This window comes from Chamaea fasciata, unplaced genomic scaffold (genome assembly GCF_029207755.1).
Source record: "Chamaea fasciata isolate MVZ Bird 193981 ecotype frontalis unplaced genomic scaffold, bChaFas1.0.hap1 SCAF_3, whole genome shotgun sequence".
In the NCBI taxonomy this organism is placed as follows: Eukaryota; Metazoa; Chordata; class Aves; order Passeriformes; family Sylviidae; genus Chamaea; species Chamaea fasciata.
Genome location: NW_027094088.1, coordinates 70,164,711 through 70,188,702, shown reverse-complemented (window position 1 = coordinate 70,188,702; position 23,992 = coordinate 70,164,711). Strand labels below are relative to the sequence as shown.

The 23,992-nt window shown below is 39.0% G+C and overlaps 2 protein-coding genes across 4 annotated transcripts in view; one reads left to right on the top strand and one right to left on the bottom strand.

Moving 5' to 3' along the window:
• The window catches only part of CRYBG1 (crystallin beta-gamma domain containing 1), a 96,897-nt gene extending 75,629 nt beyond the window's left edge, over positions 1 to 21,268 (top strand). The window contains exons 15-23 of the mRNA XM_066179475.1: positions 3,192 to 3,318; positions 3,498 to 3,530; positions 5,292 to 5,401; positions 5,625 to 5,754; positions 9,451 to 9,590; positions 11,847 to 11,970; positions 13,146 to 13,304; positions 16,177 to 16,339; positions 19,473 to 21,268. Of these exons, the coding sequence (XP_066035572.1) occupies positions 3,192 to 3,318; positions 3,498 to 3,530; positions 5,292 to 5,401; positions 5,625 to 5,754; positions 9,451 to 9,590; positions 11,847 to 11,970; positions 13,146 to 13,304; positions 16,177 to 16,339; positions 19,473 to 19,561 (1,075 nt within the window). The 3' untranslated portion in view covers positions 19,562 to 21,268. The remainder of the gene's footprint in view (positions 1 to 3,191; positions 3,319 to 3,497; positions 3,531 to 5,291; positions 5,402 to 5,624; positions 5,755 to 9,450; positions 9,591 to 11,846; positions 11,971 to 13,145; positions 13,305 to 16,176; positions 16,340 to 19,472) is intronic.
• Positions 21,269 to 22,238: 970 nt separating this feature from the next.
• Positions 22,239 to 23,992, bottom strand: part of RTN4IP1 (reticulon 4 interacting protein 1) — a 96,181-nt gene continuing 94,427 nt past the window's right edge. For all 3 annotated transcript variants that reach the window (XM_066179472.1, XM_066179473.1, XM_066179474.1), the window contains one exon: positions 22,239 to 22,372. In XM_066179472.1, coding sequence (XP_066035569.1) covers positions 22,256 to 22,372 — 117 coding nt within the window. In that variant the 3' untranslated portion in view covers positions 22,239 to 22,255. The remainder of the gene's footprint in view (positions 22,373 to 23,992) is intronic.

The following is a 23,992-nucleotide window of genomic DNA, read 5'->3' as shown; positions in this document are numbered from 1 at the left end:
GCTTCTAGAGTACATATGGATAGTGAGTGATATTAAGGAAATAATTAGGTAATGAGTTGGTAGTAAATTTAACTTAGATGCACTCAGGAAGGTAACATGAGTGAAACTGGAGACATAAGGTACAAGAACAAACCTCCACTGGGAGCTGAAAAGGGCAAGTGCCCCAGTTACCCCATTGGAGAACACTTCAAACAAAGGTTTAACTTCACTGTATATCTGAACTGATGTTCAGAAAAAAACCTTTCAAGGAGCCACAAAATTAAAGTTTGCAGGTCCCTGGGATACTAAGAATCTTAGTCACAAAGGAGCATTATGAACCTGTGTTCTCTCTTTCCTATAAATAGAATTTTATTACCTCATCCTATCTGTCAATTATAGTACAAATCTGCAGGTGCCAGTTAACTTTCTGACCTCCCTCCTAATGTTAGACAAGGTGAGTCCTGAGCTAACTAAGGGCAAATCTGATTTTAGTGAGTTACCCATGTTGGGGTTATTTTCTTGGCTATACTTTCAGACCCAGTTTGGAGCTGCACTTGCTAGATGTCGTACGCAGAGGTTTGTGGAGAAAGATTCTCTGTGTGTAATAGTACTAACAATATATAATCAAAACTTTATGCAATTTCTGGTTTCAGGGGCATGGATGGTGCCCAGGAGTGAAGGTCTCCAGCACCCTGGGATGGAGCTGTTGCTCAACCTCACTAAGGCAGTTTGTACGTCTGGGGGTTACAAAATCTGTTGTGCTGGGAGAGCTCACTCCCTGTGGGGCAGGATGGTTGCTGCCATGCTGCAGAGCAGCACTTCAGTTTTTGTTGTGTCTGGCAGCTGGAATGTGGCCCTCTTGCTCAGCTGTGCAGGCAATGTCTTGCTCTCCAGGCCTTTCTGTTAAGTCAGAAGTTGGATTAAGGCAGTGCTTCTTCCTAGGGATAATCTTGAGGTTTGACAGGTTTAGCTGGTACTGAATTCAGCTGCCTGTCCTTGATGATGTTATTACTACTTTGAGCAGCTTATATGGGCTTCTGAATGAAGTGGAGAAGCACAAGTATTTCACCATTAAGCCCTGACTCTAGGAACTGTCTAACTGCATGGGCCTGACTTGCATACAAGAGTGGCACTTAATTATTTAAATCCCATTTATTTAAATGCGAACATGTGCAAGTGAGATTCGTTGATTACTTCTGCATTCAGTCTTGTTTTTAGATGGGGGAAGCTGAACGACTGCTATCCAGGGATTCTCAGGAGGCTGCTGACATGTCTTACAGTTTACTTTGTATCAGAAACACCAGTTTCCGTAGATCTCAATCAAGTAAAACTACCATGCACCACAGCTGTATCCTGGCACTTGTGCATTGAAAAATCTAGTGAATGCCTGCTGAAGGAAATCTCATTTCACTGCTTTTGATATATGCGGTGTACAGGTATAGACACACCTGAGAGAATTTGAATTCTCTGCTCAATTTATTGTTCATACCAATGTCTCTTTGATGAATTACTCTGAGGTGATTTTGAAATGGGCCTTGAAATATGCCGTAAGTAATTAGTACGTAACAAGTTGGAATAATTGATTATATCTGAGGCAAACCAAGAGATGTGAATAGTGATAAATGTGAATCACTGTTTGAGTGTTTGCCATGGACAAGTAAAACAAAGTTCACACGCTTGGCACATACATGTTGATGCACCTTTGTTTCAGTTTGAGGTTATCCCACTTCTTCTATCTGCAGAGACTCTAGCATTTGTACTTGGAATAAAACTGCAGCTTAGCAGGACACACATAGAAAATTAATGGGGAATTTTGATGTTGAAAGTTAACTTCCCTTGCAGATTTTAATATCTGTATCATTTTACTGCTTTATGATATGAAATTTTTGTTAGTGTAGAAACTCAGTAAGGTTCTGAGCTACTGAAAGTGGATTTTGGCATAACCTAGCATAGACTCGTTATGCACTACAGTGGCTAAAATGAAAAGCAGGTTGACTCTGAGTAGAAGTTTTTCTTGTAGAATCAGGAACCAGCAAGATGTCCTGATTCCTGCATAAATATAATGAATGAAACACGGCTGCTGCTGTGGTCTGTTCTCATATGGGCACTCAAAAGACAACCAAACAGGAAAATAAGTCAGGGCATAAGTATGAAAAAGTTTGGGAAGTATAGCAGTGAAAGGCAAGACAAGTTCTCCAGGTTATCACAAAATCAAAGGTAGTATAGATGCAGGAAGTGCTCTGTTTGGGCTTTCAGTATGGAACCAGGGTTAGAAGAAGACTATAACAGAAGATATATTGAATGTAGTAGACTATGGTTAGCAAGACTAACTGATAGCAGGTATTTAAGATTGGACCTAAAGTACTGCAGGAGTAGCTGGACATCAGAGAGATAGATGTAGTGATTTGGTTGCTTTTCCAATACTTCAAATGTGTATCATCTCAAAAGTTGGAAGTTTTCCTAAAAGGCATGTTCTGACTGAGACAGAAGACTGAGTTTGTGGCCTATGTCAAGCATGACATCCAACTGAGTAGTTACTGTAATGGCTTTCCATTTAAATACAGTGATTTGGTCAAATTTGTGGTGGTTTTAATGCTTAACTTTCAAGGATATCCTTCTTGCTCTTTCTGATTCCTAGCAGAGATCAGTCTCCTCTGCTTAACATATATGCCTGTTGTTGCAGCTCAACATCCTGTTGAGGTGTGTAATTCCTTAAAAACAACTGAGCCATAGCTACAGGCAACATTAAAAGTCAGTATTGCTACATTTACTGCCCAGATTACTCTGAAAGTTAGTTTTTTTGAAAAAGCTGTATTCTGATCTCTGTCTGGGGTGTTTGGTTTGTTTGGGTTTTTTTAAGAGAAGAACTTGATCTTGGTAAAATGATAGAATTGAGAATTGTAAAACATCTTGAAATATTCTTACTGGAGATAACTTTTAGGATATGTGGCAAATGATGTGTCTGAACTTGTGGTTTGCTTTAGCTAATTCAGTCTGATTTGTATCAACACAGTGCAAGAAGGCAGTAAAATTTGCATGGGATTTGCACTAGCAGATACACTGGTTTGTTTACGGTTTTAACAACATCACAATTTGGCACTTCAAGAACTTTTTATTTGTTCTTACATTATGACAGTAATGAATATACACATCTGAATTTTGGAAAAGTAGTCTGACTTCTACCAACCACCCTCTTCTTCTTTCTCTTTCAGATGGGTGGCTTACGAGAACGCTGAGTTTACAGGGGAGCAGTATATACTGGCTAAAGGGCTCTATCCAAGCATTGAGGCATGGGGAGGAAAGAATTGCAAAATATCTTCAGTTCAACCCATTGTTATGGTAAGGAGCTAATTTTATACTTGTTTTGCAAGTTTCTCTAGAGTATTTGGAAGTCTACTTTTTCTATCAAATTCAGTTTATTTACATTATTTAAACAATAATTAATAGTAATTTTTGTGTGTTATTTTATCACTGTTGAAAATATTTTTTCCCTTTTTTTCCCCTCAAAATTTTTGCAGGATATTGTTGGAAGCGAAAGGGGTAAAGTCAAGGTAAGACACTTCTTTAAGCACATGAAACATACTTCATAGTGTCTGTAACTTGTAAATAAAGAAGTGGCTCTTTGTCCAGTGGAACACTCAGGTATTTGCATAGGTGGCTAACTAGTCAGACAAGAAGTCAGAACTGCTGGTGGAGGAAGGCTACTTTCCAAACCTCTTGAGTGAGGCACATTAAGACCCAAGGAAGGTGGGATTTAATACACAATTGCCATCAGAACTTTCCTAGCGTACTGGCAATGTCTTAGTTCAGCAAGTGAGGTGTTTTGGGGTATCAGTGATTGTTCTTAGGAGCTGGAGCCCACAGCCCTCTATGCAGAGGTGCAGGATGTGGAGTCTGTTGCTGAGGTGAGGGCTCTACAACAGAGATACTGTTCTTGGTACAGCTGGCTTTAATTTCTTTCTAGCATGTTTCTTTGGTTAAGAGTTTTGCTAGTGGTGGTTGTACTTGAAGGGAGTTGTTCACTCACAAATACTGAGTTGTGCTTAAAAGTTAATGCCATCTTTGTCAATAACATAAGGGAAGGAAATGGCAGGGAGAACTTGTCTGTTCAGTGAGTTAATATATTTCTACATTGGATTGTCTCCTTTGTGCAAGTACTAATATGTAGTTTTGAGAGTGAGGCTAATGGGCAGCTTTTTCATCCTTCTTAATTCTGAACCTTTTCAGGTTTGTCCCTGTACAGAGTTATTTTTATTTTCATTTCAGTCAAAGTGGTGAGTATATCACGGCCCTAAAAACTAAGGAGACAATTCTTAGCTGTCCTGGTTTGCTACTCCTGGTTAAAAGCACGCTTCACTGGAATCTCCTGCATAGGGATAATGGCATAAACTATAGGGAATAAAAATCTCAAGGCTGCTTATTTTCAGCTGTGTGCTGAAAAATTATTTGCATCTTTACATTATGTGCCTGTTAAGACCCTATCCTAAGGAAGACCTTATCCTAAGGAAACAAAGGAGTGGCTTGCAGCCAACAGACTGCATCCACTGTCAGCGTGTTCCTCTTTGGAGAATGCTGTACCTGCCCACACTCCTATCTCTATTAAGAGTGAATAAAGCTGGCAGGCATGTTGTAATGTGAATGACTTCTGTGTGATCATGGCTAATTATCCTCTAGCCAAATTAGCAAGTTTGCTGCTTAGAATTTTTTTCTTTTTAATAATAAGGGCAAAAGACTCTGGGGGATGAATCCTCTCTTATCCTTGGAGCAGAGAAAGAATCAACAACATGAGACTGTGTCTATAGCTGTAATGGGCTCATAAAGCCCACCCACCCTGGGAATATATACCACGCTTCTTGGCATGCTGTCTGAGTCCTTTGCCAGGCTTATGCACCATTAGTGTTCTGAGAGGCAGGGAGTTTTCATTTACTGTGAAGAGTAGGCATTTTGGATATTAAGCAGATTGATAATATAAAAGAAAACTTTCTATGGCCCTTTAATAAATGTATGCCTATTCTGGTCATGCTGTGGGAATTTAAACATCTTACCCAGCAGACAGACCAAGGAGCTGTACTTCTTAGTGTTGTTTTAATTATTTTGTATGTCACTAAGTGGTTTACAGCCAGAAGTAATTTTTGGAATTGTTACCTTGCTCTCTTGAGTAAGGATTGTAACACTGAAGAGGTGACAAACATAGGTAACCAAGGAAGTCGGGGTGTTTTGAGTATGCTTTTATCTAATTATAGAATTAATAGTAGAGATGTAACTGAAGGTAGAAGAATGAATTTCCTAAATATGTTTATAACTTTTTAAAGGTCCAGTTATTTTCAGAGCCTGAATTCAAGGGTAACTGCCAAATATTTGAAAAAAACACAAGATGTATTGATTCATTTGCTGTGAAGTCTTCAAAAATTTTAGATGGCAGGTAAGTTACATTGAACGAATATTGCAAAATCACTAAATTGGTAGAAGTTTTAGAAAAGCAACCAGCTTTCTAACACATGAGGTGGTTTCATATATGGGGACTTAACAGAGAACAATGCTTTGCTGTTTGCACATCAATCTTTCAGGACAAAACATTGTAAATAACAGGTCTGCATTTCACTGGCACAGATGTCTTAAGAGGAAACTTCTTCTTCTTTCTGCAGCTGCATAGTGTATGACCAGGAGGAATTTGCCGGTAACCAGTATGTGTTGGAAGAAGGGATCTATCCTAATCTGACAGCAATGGGTTGTTCACCCCAAGCAGTTCTAAAATCTTTACAGATCATAAATATTGTAAGTAAAACCTATTAGAAATATTGTAAAGATAAGGACAGTGATGATTCCCCATTTTTTGCAAAATTTAAAAATTCTAGGGCACACATGCAACAGAGGAGGATTTGGGTTGGGGTGGCGGGGTGGTTGTCTGTTTGGGTTTGGGTTTTTTCTGTGCAGGAGCAGTTAAATGTCCTAGCTGCAGTTAGTCAGGTTTTCTTGGCCACTGTGCTGTTTTTGTAAAGGAGAAGATGTTACAGAAGCAACTGCCTGGGATGCCTCTTCTTAATAACAGCTTATAAAAGAACTTCAGTAAAGAGTCAAGGAGAGACCACTTAGAATGGGTTGAGAAAGTGGTGGGACAGTGTGAAGAAATACCTGTACCATGGACCATGTTTTTGATGCATATTTTAAAAGCAGGCTTAAATAAGCAACTTTGCATGAAATACATGTAATTATAAGACACTGTTGTTACGATCAGGACAATGGAATTTGAGTTAATCACAAAATAATGCACCCTTCTAGCTAAGGTAAAGCAACACCCAGTACTATTTGGCAAAATCAGGCAGCGTTGTTATGTGTGGTGGATACAAACTGAACTACATTTACATATCTCGTAACTCATCAGTGGCCAGGAATGAGTTTGCTCAAGCTTATAACCAATCATTATGATGGATCACTTTGGGAATCTGCAAGTGTCCTTTAAGATCAAAGTAATTAGTAGCAAAATTTGGTCAAGATTCCAGGAACTTACAGCAACATGAGGAGATGGTACTCATTTTAAAAAAGGAGGAGTTCACTATTGAATCTCTTCTTTGAATTTGGAAATTTTATTGTACTCCACTGTAATTTTGGTAGCCTATCAGTGTAGTAGTGGATGAAGGAGAGCTAAAATGTGTCATCTTCTTTCATGGCTCTGGAGAATTTTAATGTACTCTGTAAACAAAGAACTGCAGCAAGTACGTCCGCCTTCTGAACTCCTTGGCTGTCTAGTAGACAGATCCTATTAAAAACAGTAGAATTGTTTCTAGCCAAGCTTGGTGGGTGATCAGCATGATTTAAAATAAGCTTTTCTGTACATGTCAGTAGTTCCTGGGTTTAAAATGCTTATTTCATGCTGGAGGGATCAGCTTACTTTTAAAAGATTTACTATTTGTGAGAGACTGTTGTGTTAAAACAGAAATTCCAGTTCTGTGTTTCTTTAAGTGCTTTACAGTTGTGAAACTTGTTCTAGCCCTACATTTTATCACACTTCAGACAGTACCACAGAGCTGCATCTGTCTGCAAATCATGTGCTGCTGCTTCCTTCTTCAGAGGCTCCCTAGCTGTGGAGAGGAGGAGAATGGGTCACTTTGCTCATTGGTTTATTAGGAAACCAGAATAGAAAGAATGATAATTTCTATCTAACTACTTATATTGTTTGTTTTTCATGATTTTCCAAAAGCTTGAACCTTATTATTTAGCTCCTGGTTTCACCTGTGAGACTTATTTTGGGACTGTATTTTGGCAGCACCAATCTTAATTCCTCCCCACCATCTGCCATTTCTATACCTTTCCTCAGGATTTTTCATGACATTTCTATACAAGAAGCACCTTTGCTATTTTACTGTCATGTTACTGTATTTATCTAGTTAAACTCCCCTTTGGAGGGATCATTTTATAAGGGACCATTAAAAAAGGAAATTAAAGGGATATTTGATACACTTGTAAGTGAAAGCTAAAAGGGCTTTTTTAAATCAGGGAACTTATGAAACTATATTAAGGGCTGTTTATAAGCTCAAAGGTTTCAGGGGTTAGATTCCACTATATCTTGGTTGTGCTTGCTTTGCATGCTCCACATGGTCGTGCTGCAGATAGAAAATAGCATTTCTCAATCTTGAATTTGACACATGTTCTTCTTCCTGAGCATACTACAAAAAACAGCTGTGAATGTGATTTATACTTGAACTGTCATTTGAAATTACTTTTTAATCAGAAACTTTGTGGTGAATAACTAAATGTAGATATGCAGGAACACCAGCTTGGTACAGTGCAGTACATGGGAAGTACTGACAGAAAATTATAAGCTGACCTTGCACTTCTCACTATTTTATATAACAATGTTACTGCTGAATCAAAAAAAAATTGCCCAGGATAAGGTGTGGCAGAAAATTGGAGGATTTCCTTTTCTGTTTCTGTTTTCTTTGAAAGAAGATTCTTTCTAAAGCATTGCTTTAGAGGCTGAAAGGCTGTTACCTGAGAAGTTGCATGTCTTAGAGGGCAGGTGCCAGTCTGTAAAATGGCTTAGAAGTCAGAGGCACTAGGACATCATCACAGTGTGATGGGCTCTTTACCTGTAGTGGTGCATGACAATCTAACTGGTGTTGCCTTTCATAGTGGGGCTGAACATACTCTGATTTTGGAGTAAAGTGAAAAGGCCTCTTCTGGCACTTTCCACAGCCCAGCAGCATGTGTGCCATCAGGAAGCACGGCTCAGCTGCTGTATGATAAGGTGGACTGCTGTGCAGGTAATGGTGATGCTCATGCAACACTGTCGTCTGAGCCCTTATACATCTAAAGGAAGATTAAAGAGGAATTTAAGCACTGTCTAGAAATTGGTAGATGAGAGGTCTTGCCTAATAAATTCAGATAGAAGCATGCATAGATCAGCTGCCACGCATGCATGGAGCCAGCTGTATCTTGGAGGGCCTGTTTCCATGCCTGAGGCTGTATGGGAGTCTGTCGAGACTTTGCGTCATGTCAGGCGTTCCCAATCCAGTTGATGTGTGAGTGCACTGAACACATGCCAGAAGGAAGGAGCTCTTCTGGCTGTGGCATTGATTTTATGCAGTTGTTGGCTGGAACATTTGTGAGAAAGGGAGTGGCAGTGTCATTTCTGTCTGAGTGTACACTGTAACACCAGGACACTCAGGCTTAATTGACTTCACCCTGGGGAATTTCAAACCCTACCTCCCAGCTTCCACAGGAAGGCCTTCATTATGACAGGTTATTTTCAATCCACTACAGATACCTTGCCCCACAGAAAAGAGTCCAAGGTTCCTCTTCCAGATGACATTCAGATTGGATTCACTGTTGCAGAGAGGGCAGAATCCCTCTGACACCAGAAGCATTTTGACAGAGAAGGAGAAGAATCATCTCCCCAGAGCAATCTGGAGGATGCCAATGTTACAGTTTTCACTTGTCATGAATTTTACCTCAGTAGTATGAATCTTGAGTCTTTTGTCTAGTCAGAGATTGAAGTTGCTGTAACCTACTGTAAAAGTTAAAAATTAATGCAATAAGTGATAAGCAGTGCTGACAAGGTTGTAATGATTTGAAGCTGTAGAAATCAGTATTATCTTACTGTCTGTTCAACTCTTTGTATGAAAATTCCCACGAGTGGGGGTTAGTGCAATAGAAGAGAGATTAGACATTGATTAGAATGTATTTTAAAACATATTTAAGGTATTGTGCAAGAATTAGCCACAGAGGTCTTTGTCCCTGAAGATAAGGAAGTTTTATATTCCATGCGAGAAGATCCCTTGTGTATTTTGTATAAGGGTTTTTTATGACTTTTCAATTTTAAGTAGAGAGCTGAAGAGCAGAAACATTCAGGGTTTTTGAACTTAGACAATCAAGAAGAAACCTCTGATATAAAAGGATATGTGGAGTACTGATTTTCACAGTCACCATCTGGAGTTCCAACATCTTATAAAAGCACTTATCTTCCTTTTGCAGGAGCTGTCTGAGCCCTGCATAGCTCTTTTTGAAAAGATGGGTTTCCAAGGAAAGAAGATCGAATTCAGTACGGAAATCTTAAATCTTCAGTTCCTGGGATACAATCCTCGAATAGCTTCAGTTCAAGTCCTTGGTGGCATGTAAGTTTAAAATCACCTTTTGTTTCTTTAGAATGAAGTACTTATTCAACTTTACAGGTGTAATGGAACAACAAAAAGTAAAATTAGAATATCATAATGTGTGTAGTGCATTAATGCCATTTCATCTTACAGAGGTTTTTCATATCCTGTCTCAACAATATATTATTATTGTTACTCATGTCCCATGCTAGGAGTTGAAATGAATTTGCATAAAGCTCTCAAGGAAACTCATGTCTTCTCTCACGCCATTTTACAAAAACCAGCTTGGATAGCATCCTTAAAACCAACTTCTTTGCACTTGGTTTAGGTGTCAGTCCTAAAAAAATCATTTGGTTTGTGATCTGTGTCATAAGTTGAAAAGGTTTTTTAATAAGTCTTCATGGTCATCCTTTAACCTCTGCTATGGGCAGAGGTACAATCAGACCATGTTCTCACCTCTTTTGGTGTTAGTAGTAATAGTTCCTTTTACCTCAGGAACTGGATGAGAATCTAGCAGATAGATTTGACAGGTGTTTTTTAGCAGTTTTGTTCTCTAAACGTACCATTGAAGATCATGTAAAAAGTAGTCTGTGATGAAGTTTAAAAGCTGTTTGGAAGCATTTTTAAAACTACTGTCCTATATTCCAGGATTCCAGCAGATCTGTTAAATTCTCTTTTTGTTTTTTTTCCCTGTTAACTTCTACCTCTAAGATTCTTGCACCCCAATTTTGGTGGGTTTTGTAGGTTAGGGGTTTTTCTTTGGTTTTTAATGATAGATCCATGTTATTGTTGCTTTGCATTTAAATATATTCTTTTGAAGAGGTAAATTTCCAAAGGTGTGTGCTAGAGAGATGCTGTTGGGTAGCTTAAGACTGCCCTCAAGTGGATAGCTAATAAGCAAATCTGTAGAGCAAACCATTTTCCCCATCTGGATAAGCTGGTTGAAGGGTTTCCTTAGCACACTGAACTGAACTTTGAAACAAAGGTTGTACAAAAAGGTATGGTAGTATTCTGAAGCCTCCCACGGTTTCAGTATCTTTCACCATAACCACAATATAGTTGATTCTCACTTTCTGTAGCATGAAGTTGAACATGAAGTTACTTCTTTGCCAACCTCATGATCCAGGTAATGGAATTGTGAATTGTGTGTGTTTCCTGTCCACTGAATATATGGGGGTTTTTTTGGTGGGTCAGTGGAAAGAATGAAAATTCTCATTTTATTATAGCAGTGTCAGCTGCTGAAATTTGTCGAAATACAGTTTCCTTGCCCCTGCTGCCTCCTTATTGGAGAGGGTTTCATCTTCTCTTCCTTTGCTAAGAGACCTCAATTTATAATTCTCTTAATTTCATACCTCAGGATAGATGTGAATTAGGCAGTGAAAAAGCAACAAAATTAAAGTGAGTTTGCTTCTGGATGGAGAAGTCTGCTGACAAATGAGTCAGAGGAAGGAGGTAACCTGAAAACGACCGTACTGAGTGTTCATGTACTCAAACCCCCATGGCTACTGGACAGTCCCAGCATGTCACTGTGAGAAAATTCTAGAAACTGCACTGTATGGCAGCCTATCTTGAAGCCCAGACACAATTCACTGGCCGTGCCAAAAATGGAGAATCAGAAGTTGGGTTCCAACAAATTACACTCAATGTGTGATTTTAAGCGTAGTTGGATGCGTGTTAGGGAATGATAAACAAAATTTTTCTATGTGCACTCTTGTTCTGTCTCTTTTCCACTGCCCTTGCAGGTATTTGGAAAGAAGAGAGATGTAGTAAAATAAAACCTGTATCGAAATATCCAAGAGAACTTCACCCTGTTGCAGTTTCCAGTATTTACTTGTTCCAGTCTGCATCCATAGTAGTTCTTTCTCATGTGAACTGGGCCTGTCCAGTGGAATTCAGATACACAAACCAGCTGGTTCTGCACCTGCAGCAATGTAGCATTTATAGCATATAGATCTGTGTTCCTTGAGGAGTCAGTGCCTCTTGAAAACAAATGGTATTTAAAAGTTGAGTTCTCCCAAGAAAATGCTTTGCTTCATTCAGCTTGTAATTTTTAAAAAATAGGACTCTAAAATTTGAACTCCTGTGTACCCATCTCAATGTGACTGATCTAAATCAGGATGTTATTTTATTACTTTTTAAGGACTGTTACAAAGAAGATCACTGGCTTTCCAAAGCTAAACACTAGTACGTTGTGGGACAGATTTCTATTAAACATATTTATTGATTCCAAAGCAGAATTCAACAGTTAAAACATTGTCTTATTTTTTCTCCTCATAGATGGATAATTTATGAACACAGTAATTACAGGGGACGTCAGATGTTGCTAACACCAGATGAAATTCCAGACTGGTATAAAGCCAGTGGCTTTTGTCAGATAGGTTCTCTGAGACCTTTACTGCAGGTGAGTGGGGTTTGACATGAGCTCATCAGGTGCTAATTTGTATCTTGCATTGGGGTTGGGGAGATACTACACAGTTGAAAGCAGCGTTACAGCCTTGTCACAGGCATGTGACAAACTTCAGCGTTGGCAATTGTGCAAAGAAATCCCTCCGGAGTTCTGCGTGTAATAAAAGCTGTTTGAATATGCTACATGGCTTTGCAGTTACACTGTTTAAACTGTTCATTAAGCATCCTTTAAACCAAATTACAGAAGACAGCATGTAAGGATTAATTAAGGATTAATAAATAATGGCTATAACTGCTATATATAAATGATTTTAAGTTGTTTCGTAACTGGCACCCAGACTGGTTGTTGACATACTGTCTGTACTATCTGCATTATTTATGGAACAACAAGAAAATTGGTAAAAAAAAAAAAAAAAAAAAAAAAAAAAAAAAAAAAAAAAAAAAAGACATTCCAGTTAGTAGTGGTTTTGTGTTGATTTTAGAGGGAAGTCCTTCCCTGCTTATTACTTGGCAGAATAATTTGTAAATCTAATGCAAATTTTATTCTTGTCATGCTCTCTTTATTTTGTTCTCTAAATAAAGACCATATGATCTTGTCAATGATGCAGCAGCCCTGGGAGCTTTAACATCTGAGGTTCTCGCTGAGCCATATTTCATTGGAGAAACAGCTTTTTCTAATTCATAGGTTACTTGTACCTGTAACCAACTGCATTTGCTTGCTGTCATTGCTTTGTCTTTGTATAGCCTTAAGCAGAATTAGGAAATAATGCATTTTGACTGACTGCCCTGCTGAGAGCTTGTCTGAACAGAAATGTTCATGTGTAATAGGCCACACGAGTGCACCCTTAATGAAAGCTAAGAGCATCTACAGAAGGAATGAGCAGAGAGAAGTTAGTTCTGCTCTGAATTTAAAAAAATGTAGCTTTCTTTGTGTGCCGATTTCAGTGCACAGGAAAGCCTAAAGCTTTCCATGCAGAGTGGCAAGTTCTCACAGCTTGTCTCATCCAGATGTTTATGGGCTTCTGAATTAAATTCTCAAATAACAAAGCTTTCAGAAAGAAAGAGAGAGGTTTGGGGTTCCGTACTGAGAGTAACTGCTCTGAAGTGAACTCAGAGCAGTATGTGTTCTCTGCTGAGATTGTGGTTAAAGAGTTCTTTTGTTTTGTACAGAAACGTGTGTACTTCAGGCTTCGAAACAAGGAAACAGGAAAATTCATGTCAGCTGATGGAAACCTAGATAATCTGAATCTTCTCAGAATACAGGTTACAGAAGATACAGACTCCGATGATCAAATCTGGGTTTATCAGGATGGATTCATAAGGTGTCGGGTAAGGTTTGAGTTCAATGTGCATTTTCTCTTTCCCTCTCCAGTAGTAGGGCTTTATGGATTTTATTCCTACTGCAGCATCTTCATTTATTTTATAGGTTTAATCTGTTTCAACTATAATGTAATCTTTCTGTAGGGAGTTGGTTTTTGTGGGTTTTGTTCTGTTTAATCAACTCTGGCTTTTTCAGGTGACACAAACTAGTCGTATGATACTTTGTTGTTATAACTGAGATTTTGAGAGAAAGTATTGCAAAAGTATCAAAGCAGGGGAAACCTTTTAAAGTACAGGCCTTTCTTGATAATATTATGAACTATGGATACCTTGCAGTAGGACAGTTAGCATAATGTAGCTTGGTATTTGTACTGGTTTTGGGCAAATTTGGGAGGAAACAGACAATTAAAAATACAAACATCAGAAAGTCACCCTAGGACAATATCCTCTTCTGCATTTAGGCAAGCTTAAAGATAAAATCCCACTCCTTTGAGGCATTTAGGGATGGAGGGGTTTTTTGCTTTTATTTTGTTTTGGGGTTTTTTTGTTTGTTTTCTGGTTATCTCTGTATTTGTCAAATCCATCCTTTTTCCTTTCTTCTGAACAAGTTTCCAAATGAAGCCTTACTTTTCTTCATAAAACTAATCATGTGCAAATTGTCATTGAGGTGAGCAGAGGTATGCGCAGTTCATATAATGTCTCAGCATGAACAGTCTCAGGTAGGGATGCCAGCCAAGAGAAAATTAAGTTACTTTAATACTGTTAAACAGCATGACTGCAAAGAATCACGTGAACTTTTTCTATAGGATTGTATAACTTCAAAGGAGCCATTTATAACTATGTCATCTATGCTGGAGGGAAGAATCTTACTGTTAATAAGCTAAGGCATTGTTCAGACATGTTTACAGGACACATGCAATTGTAAAAGGGATTTATGCCGACAGCAAAATGATGCAAAGTAAGCTAAAAGCTTTAATATGACATACAAAAGACTTCTCTTTTGATGGTGCTTCTCAAATGTGTCACTGAAACTTTTCATATTAAGACAATGTGGTATTATATGGCTTTGGATAAATGCTCCTGGTTTTTGCCCCTTTTTCTGTATCTCATAAAGCAATTTTTCTGTGCACAGAAAATACACGGCTTGTGCTGTAAAGCAATCAGGTAGCTTAGAGTACTACACTCAGGTAGAGTGTAAGATGGCAAAATTGACCTTAAGTGACTGAACTCTTACAGAGCTCTGCCATCTTTCTGGTGAATGGTAGTAAATCCATTTTCCACAAACCAAAAGTTGGATTTTACCACATATTACAAAGAAAAGCTAGCTTCTGGGTGGATAGCTACCTGCAGAGAGGCAGACATAGGTCACTGGAAGAACCTGCACCTTCCTATAAGCTTGGGTCATCTCAGTGACTGAGATGTGACCTTGAGCTGTGGCTGGGGTTTTCAAGGAAGGGCTGTTTTAAGTATGTGGGATAACCAGTAAGCAAGATATGGAAGTCACTCTGCTCTTTTTTTCAGAAACAGATATGAATGCAGGTCTCTTTACTCTCTGTGAGTTTCATGGAGATGAGTGAAGTTCTGTGGTTCTAGTGGACCTAATATCTAAGCTCAGAGTTTTCCTTGTTCCACTACAGAATGCTTCAGATACAAGTGAGAATTTCACAATTAAAACAACTTTAATTCTAGACTATGATAGTCAGAAGTATGACTTTTTTGAGAAATAGTACTTTCAAAAGTACTTGTAAAAAGAATTAATTTTAACAATGACAGATGAGTGTTCAATCTGCCGCAGAAGCGCATTCAGTAGTTAAACGATGCAGTTTATGATGATCTACTGAAAATCACTGTTTATCTAGAAAAATTAATTTTTACTTAGTAATACAGCCTTAATATTAATACTCTCTTGAAATAAGCCTAATTTTGCCAGCTCTTTTTTTAACCAAGAAGACATTTGAGGATGTTTGGAATCAAGTAATACAAGTGACAAGGAAAAGACTGTAGAACAAATAAGCAAGTATTACTGTGATACCCTGTGAAATTCATACACTTAATACTGTGCAGTTATGTCCTTTATATGAAAAGGTAACTGCAAAACTGGAAATTATTGGGAAAAAATTGTTCAGAGGAAATGGAGAGCCTCTATGCAAGGAAGAGACAAAATACCGAAGACATTTTAGCCTACAAAGGGTACACTTTGAGGGATGATGTGCTTTTGAAGTCTCTGCAAACATAGCATGGACAACACATCCTTTAAAATAATCAAGGGATGAGGAGAGCATCAAATAAAACTAGTGACATATCAAATTATTTTTAAATTATATTTCTTTAAAATAGTGATAGTTACGATTGGGAACTGCTTGCCACAGTATGGAAGGGTTACAATACACAATGGTGTTCACATAATAAGAATTACACTGATCTTGGTGGGTAGTGACTAATAAATTCACACATGGGACAGAAAATGAGCCATAAAGATACCAGGATGCATGGAAGAGTCTCTGGGCTAGCAACTGCGGTAGCCTGGAAGAGATAACCAGGAGCATACTGCATATAAGAGTACAGTTAATGTAGTCTTCCATGGTATCAATGTAATCTTCAGTTATTGGCCACTACTAGAGACAGGTGCTAATTAATCTTTTTGATCTGATCTTTTTGATCTGATACAGAACAGTTATTTTAATGTTCCCATGTAGTGAAGAGTGTCAGCAGAAACAGGAACAAGAAAGATGAGTTTGGGGCAAAAATAGATTCCTTGAGGGAAAGTAATTCCTAAATTCTGTTTTCCCCTGCTGGTATCTCTCCTATGTGAATAAACAAACAGTGGACAGTAGAAGTAAGGCCACTTTGAATAATTGCTGTTGCCTTTCTGATGATACAGATAGCAGAGGATTGCTGCTTGACAATTGTTGGAAATCTTATAACTCCTGGCTCTAAACTCGGTCTGTCATTTGAGCGGAACGAAGACAAACAATATTGGCATATTAGTCCCGATGGCAGAATTTATAGCAAGATGAAACCCAAGCTGGTTTTAGATATCAAAGGTAAGCAAATATTATCTCATTACACTGGGTCTTAATTACATGGTATTTGCAGTGGGATACACACTAAATGTGCTTATAAATTAAGGATGGTGCTTTAGTTGCTTTAATCTAGAAGCAAAAAAGACCCGATCAGCTAGTTTGACCTCCTGAATTATACAGGCCCTAAGACTTCATTTCATTTCTCTTACATATAATTTGGTAACTCACAGTACTTGCTTATCTTGTATTCTCAGTGTCCACTCACTGTAGATAGCCTCAGTTAATTTTTGGGCAATGTGAATATGATTATTTTAAATGGTGAAGCAAGAACAACCTAACTTCTCATTAACTTTAATTTCTCTAAGTGCAAATTTTCTTACAGAGTAGTTGTAGATGCAATAGCCAAAGGATATTAGGAACGCAAAGGCAGGCTTGTATAGTGATGTGATTAGATGCAAAAAGGTGGGGTTTTTTTGTTTATTAATGTCTGTGCCTATATGGCAAGCATGAGATTCTGCCATAGCAGCCTGAGGTCTGTGACCACTTGGGATGTGTATTTTGGAGTCACTTTTGTCATAGTAATTTGATTTGTGTAGATACTGTTTCTGAACTTTGTTTTCAGAGCTTCACAGGTCTAAAAAAGTAACAGATTGAATGATTAGCAGAATTAGCATAATCAAATGTTCTTACATAATTGCTTTTTTTGGGTGAAGGGAGTAAACATTTTCTATAGCTGTTCTATTAATTTTTTTAGCTGTTTTAAAATTGATTTTTAATTGATGCTGTGACATTAATTATGTCAATTACAATCACCACTACCCCCAAAAAAACCAAACCAACCAGAAAAATAGCACAGTTAACAGTCAGCACTTTAGAACTAAACAGGACTGAACCCCTAGAATCATAGAATATCCTGAGCTGCAAGGGACCTATAAGGACCATCAAAGCCAAGCTCCAGGCCCTGCTCGGGACACCCCAACAGTCACACCATGTGCCTGAAGGCATTGTCCAAAAGCTTCTTGGACTCTGTCAGGCTTGGTGCTGTGACCACTTTCCTTGGGAGTCTTTTCCAGTGTTCAGACACCCTCTGTGGGAAAAACCTTTTCCTAATATCCAACCTAAAACTCCCTGCCTTTCGTGCCGTTCCCTCAGGTTCTGTCACTAGTCACCAGAGAGACGAGATCAGTGTCTGCCCTTCTTCCCCTCATGAGGAAGTTGTAGACTGCTGTGAGTTCTCCCCTCAGTCTCCTCCAGGCTGAACAGACCCAAGTGACCTCAGCCACTCCTCATACAGCTTCCCCTCAAGGCCCTTCACCATCTGTGTTGCCCTTCTCCAGATGCCCTCTAATAACTTTCAATCTTTCTTATATTGTGGTGCCCAAAAATGCACACAGAACTCGAGGTGAGGCTGCTCGCTCAAGGGCAGCACAGAGCAGGGTGGGACAATCACCTGCCTCAGCCGGGTAGGACTATCAGCACTGTGCCATCGGGGTTATCTGATGTCTGATCGTAATACAGCAGTGGCAGAAATAGTCACAAATTCTCTTTAGTGCCATAATTACAGACTTGGCAAAAACACTCCAGTTCAAGGAGAATCTTTAGTCACAATGACTGCGTATCTTTTTCTAAAGTCCATTCTAAGTTGCAGCAAACAATTCTAAGTTGCAGCAAACAAGCAGAAATACTACTGCATTGCCTTTTCTTCAGTTTGTCATGTTAAAAGCAGTTGTGTTCTGCATTTATAACTGAAGAACTTTACAATGGATAGGTCTGGTGGTGGAAGTATAGATGCACTCTTAGCTTTAAAACAGTAAATCTCTACAGTAAATACAAAACACTTAGCTTTTATTTCAGAAAGCTTAGTAGGAACATTGCCTGTTTCTGCCAACTCTGCTGATCCGTTCTGGACCACAAATTGTGCAGTTAAAGAATTCCTCAGCAAACGAATGCAGTTGCATAACTGTGCAGTTGCCAGTGCCACCTTGTGGATAAACGGGCATAGCACAAAACCTTGTCCGGAGCACCATGCTATCAAAGTAAATAGTTTCCCTATCCACTGAAAAAAAATCCCATCTTTTCCCATTTTAATATGTTTACATTCTATCAGACACCACTTAAAAGCAAAGTTTGCACTCACAGTGATAACGGAGCTTCAAAAAATAACGTAAGCTCCATAGCTCAGTATGTTACACTCATCATAAGCTTTCAGCTGCAAGGCTAGTCTTTTGCTCAGTCAGGGAGGGTGAGGCAGTTGGGGTGCAGAACAAAAAGACAGTGTCCATGGGAGTGTCCTGGTGCTTTGTATAAATGGTTGGCATAGATGGCTGCTCCCAGTGGGAATACCACCTGCTTTGCAGGTGTGTTGTACTACAGGAAATGCACATGTCCTACATTTCTGCAGTACGTACTAGATCTGAGGGGAAAAAACATCGATTCTGACTTTCAGCTCCAGTCAAATGTGTCTTTGCTTCCCGGTTTCTTAAGTCAGAATATTAGTGGTGCTCTTCTATGAGAACGTTTGGCATTGCATCATGTAAGTAGATTAAGCTCTTCTAAGAAATGTGTCTATTTTGCATTCAGATATGTTCAGCTGCCAGTGGAAACAGCTAAACATTAGGTGATACATTGTGCATGATGACTTGTGATTCATCTGGCCAAAATAAAGGACAAGGGCAAGGAATAAATGAGTGCCAGACATTGTCCCTAACATGGTCACGTGTGTATTGTCTGTTAGCAGCAGAACTTACTTCATCATCTAAACATCTTCACTCCATTTTTAGAGCCAAGTGACAATTGACAACTGTTGCAGGAAAACTGAATAGTCAAGTGTGACTTTTGAGCAGTGACAGTCTTCAAGGAGCTGCACCTGACTGTACTGCAGTGTTTCTTTCCTTATCCATCCAGGCTGAAAAAGCTGAGAAACTGAATTGCTAAAGGGGTGGAGAGAGTAAGGCAGACTCATCCTGGTTAATTCAAAAACTGTTTCAAAAATAAATTCCAAAAGCAGGCAACGATGAAAAGACATTTGTCTTCTCAGAGCCATGGGTCAAAGAGAAACTGTCTACACCAGCAGTTACTAGAGCTTTTCTGAAACCTAGTGTATTTGTCTCTTATTTCAAAGATAACCTCCCCTCTTTGACATTTCTCTCTACAGGAGGCACACAGTATGATTGTGACCATGTCGTTGTCAACACAGTCAGCGAAGAAAAGTCAACGCAGTGTTGGGAACCACTGGTTGTATAAACCCAATGAAGCAAAGATGATGTTTGAATTGGCCACTGTTCTGGACACTGGAATTGGCACTGCCATCTCTGAAGGATACAGGATCAGTGATGAGAGTTTTGTCTTTTCTTCATAATTTTAAAAAGAGCAAGCAACAGAATGATTTTACCTCCCTATCCAAGATTATTTTCCCTATGAAAGCTGAAGTATTTCAAAAACTTCTCTCTTTTTTTTTTTTTTTTTTGTTTTGTTTTGTTTGTTTTTGTTTTGTTTGTTTGTTTTTTTTTTGTTTTGTTTTTAAATCCTTAAAATTCAGTGCTGGATAGAGAGTGGCAGCATGCCTAAGGCTAGAAGGGAACAACTGAATATGGGAGAGACCCCACAGAGTTACAATCATGTCAGTGAGTAGTTAACCCAGAATAATCAGTAAGTGTAACTTACTTTATAAAGGACAGGAGTGCAGTGCGTATGTGTAGCAACTTGGACCTGTGGGTTGTAGTATAGAGAAATATTCACTATGGGAAATTAATATATTTGGTTCACTGTAACAAACTTATGTTTACTGAAAATTTAAAGACCTCTATTACAGCACATCCAAAGATGTTTTAACATGTGGCTTCAAATATAGTTAGTATGCTAATATAGTAAGTCCTAAATTAAGAAAAATGTCTAGATTTTCTCATGTATGGAGGGTGTAAAGTAGCAGATATTTTGTTAGAAAAAGAGAGGGCTGGCAAAATGATACATTGGAATGTGAAGAATTTGCCCATTTTCTAGGCTGCCTAACTTCTTGAGTTGTGAGTATTTTTCTTCTTTGCTGAGACACATTTGTAAGTAGAGTCTTACTGAACTCCAAAATTGTATAGGAGACAACAATTCTTAGGGAAAGGATTACTAAAGTTGACTGCAACAGCCTGTAAGTGCTGTGGTTACTGAGTTTTCAAGCCATTGCCTGTTGGGCTTACCATGGAGGGTGCCCGACTCCCCAATATTTCTAGAGATGTTGGAAAGCAATGTTTGTGGTGGGCTCCTGGCTCCCCGTTGGACAGAAGTGTTAGACTCCTCTAGGAAGGGGCACAGCCAGGCCTGGCTGGATATGTGCCCAGCCAGAAGGGCTGTGCCCATTCCAAGTACGTTTTACTGGTTTAGTAAGGTGCTTGTGACAAGTAGGATGTTCTGATGACCGCAGGAGGTCCTTCTATTACCCTGCTTTGAACCTGGTCATGTTAGCTTTCCTTAATAATGTTGGCAAAATGATAAAATACAAACTCTGGTACTATGCTGCTGTGCTATGTTCTGGCTTAGACCAGTGTTATTATAAGCTGCTCCGAGGAGCATCCAGGCCTTTGTCTTGCATAGTAAGTCTGTTTAAAATTAACATTTTCATTACTATTGTATTGCCTCAAAGGATACTGGTGCTTTTACTATTAGCACCCTAGAGGAAGTGCCTTACTGATTTTCTTCCTTTTGTAAAGGCGCACTGAAGTTTTGTTGCTCTGAAATGTGCTGCTTTTATTCCTTAATAGAAAATATGTTGTTACTGGTTCCAAACAGTGGTAATTGTCATATTGATGTGCTCTTGCTATATATTATATAGCATTTTACAAATAAATTTAACTTAGGTAACTTTTAATTGAAATTATTTTGAAAGGTAGAAGGGTGACATTTTATGGTTAGTTTTGCTTTCATCTTGTGCCCATCTCTGTCCAAAATTCCTCTGCGACAGCCATCCCCTGTGGAGTGAATACATGGTGTGGAACAGCTGCAGTCTCTGAGGAATGGGTGATTCTTCTACACAAGCACGTATTCAGTGCATTTGTGCACGGGGCCACCCTTCACACGGCTTCCACTTCTGTCCCCTGGTGGAAGTGTTGCATGACACGGTTTGTGCACCACCACAGCTGCACTGCAGGAAATGGACTCTCGCTTAAGAGATTGCCACTTTCCTTCAATCCACCTGTATAACTGCAGGGGAAGTTACCCCATCTCTGGCAAAATGGCAAGTTGTAAAGCAGCTCACCAGATACAAACACACCCTCCAGTGCTTCACCAGCACTGATGAGACACAGCAGGAACAGGGACACAAAATCGTGTCTACCTTACTTTCATAAACACTGCACTCAGCTGAATCTGGGCCAGGAGTTGAGCAATTAGAATAATTATCAGTTACAGATTGATTTTTGTCCCTGCTTCTATTTAGATTAGCTATGTCATGAGAGAGTTGCCATAACAAGATCAAAGTATCAGTCTTGAGACAGTGATGTGACCATTTAGTTCTGACAATGAAATAGCTTGAGTAATAATCTGGATTAGTGAAGGTAAATAGAACTAGGAGAGCCAAAGGAAAACAGCACAGGTTTCATATAGACCATTAGATAAAGAGTGTGCCTCACTATTTCAGTACTTACATCTGAAAAATAAAAGCTCCAAGATATACAAAAGGAAAATGCTGCAGACTGTTCCTCTTAGCCTGACAATGAGGGGTACTCTGCAAAAGTCACAACTACATTTTTAACATGGTTTTCAAGTAGAAATGCCTAAGGGACATTAGTATGTCTTGTCTGCCTATTAACAGGGAGTATATGAAGGAATCAGAGGCTTTTCTAAAACAAGATTTATAAGTTATGCATCTTGTATGAGCTTTTAAAGAAGCAATGCTACATACCAATTCATGTTCAAGGACTGACTGCAGGTAGAATAATGATTAGAGATACTTTATTGTCTACTAATTACATTGATCACTGTTTTTCCACGTGCATGTCCTCCTTCCAATTTCAGAAAGGCCTTTGGAACTTCAGAAAATGAGAAGACTTCATCAATAACTGGTTGAATCTACAGAATAAAGAAAAAAGGGTCACTATGTTAGGAATAAAGTAATGTATAACCCTCACACTTCAAAACTGTATGAAGAAAGGGGCAAGGTTTCTTTAAGGTATTTAGGACAGAAATTGCCATGTAGCCACTAGCTTTTAAGATTTTTCAGGCATACCTCTGCATCCAGAAGGCTTTTTGTTGCTCTTTGCCCAAGTTTGAAACACCTCTACTAGCACAGTTTAGAGCCCTTACCTGGGGCCTCCACCAGTAATGTCACCATGTAAGGCTCCAACTCCTACATCCTTTCAAAAACAGACACTGGTTTAACTTTCTGTTGTCCACAATAATATACTGACAGAAAGAACATTTTTTCCCTCCTATTTCTCTACTGGTTTTCTTGTTAAACTCAAGAATTTTCACAATGTCAGATATTTTAAAGATACCTGTAAATCAGTACATGGCTCAGTACCCTTAAAAGACCACAAATGAAGTACAAAAAAACAGTCCACCAATGTTGCTGAATCATTTAACTACACTTGAAAACTTGGCCACTGTATGTTCCAGGAGGCATAAATCATTATTAAGCCCAGCTTGCACCAACTGCTATTTTGACATTAATTTTGTAGAGTGGCCTTCTGGATTGTTTTAGACTCATTTCTAACAACAACAGTGAAACTACTTATTCACTCCCCCCAATATCAACTAAGGAGCCTAAACCCCTTACATTTCTATAGATGTCGTAGTGTACCAACAAAAACAGAAGAAATTTCAGCTCTTCTGAAAAATATTTGTCACTGCTGGTCCAAGGCAAGAAGTTATTTTCTACTGTCAAGTTCTGAGTCAGCATTCCAAATGCCAAAATAAGATTTGTCTATAGAAGTACGTCCCACACCTCCTACCATGGAGCTGCCTGCCCTGAGGTTGGTCCTTTGCCTTGGATCCTGCAACACCAGCCCAGTGCATGTCCTTGCACCAATGCACTGATCCTAATCCTCTTATCAGAGGAAAACATGACCAGTAGATGACTCTACAGCTAGCGCTTGCAGTGATGAAGATCTGAAGTACCAAAGATCCAAACACACTATTTACAGTGCTAGAAGAAGATCCTTTTTGCTTGTGTGGGGAAAAAAAACACTCTTCCTGTATCTTCCTATAAGGAAAACAGCATTTCCCTCATAGCTGTGAGCATACACCCTCTCTTGTTGAATAAGCCAGAACTGGTAGTTTCTCTGTGCTGGCAGGACATGCATTGTGCTAGACAGAAAAGGAATACAACAGCAATAAGGACACAATGTGCCAGCTTCGGAATGGTGCTCTCTTTGAGAAAGCTGTCTTGCTTTTAGCACGAGACAAAGGGTTTTGCTTTCAGACATGCTGCTTAGAAGGTGCGTGTGCAGCACTACCAAGGGAAGGTTTTCATACACCTCCACACTTTCCTAGCAGCAGTGCTGACCCCCCAGCACCCTCCCCAACAGCACAACAAATGATCTTCGATAGTTATCCGTGCTCAGGGAGGTCCTTTTCTTAGATCTCCTAATTTCCTCTTAATTTATACACTGTGCCTTACCTTGACATCCTCTCCTTGCACTTAAATAACTGCTGGCTTTGCTTGTGTGATAACAGTAATCCAAGACATCA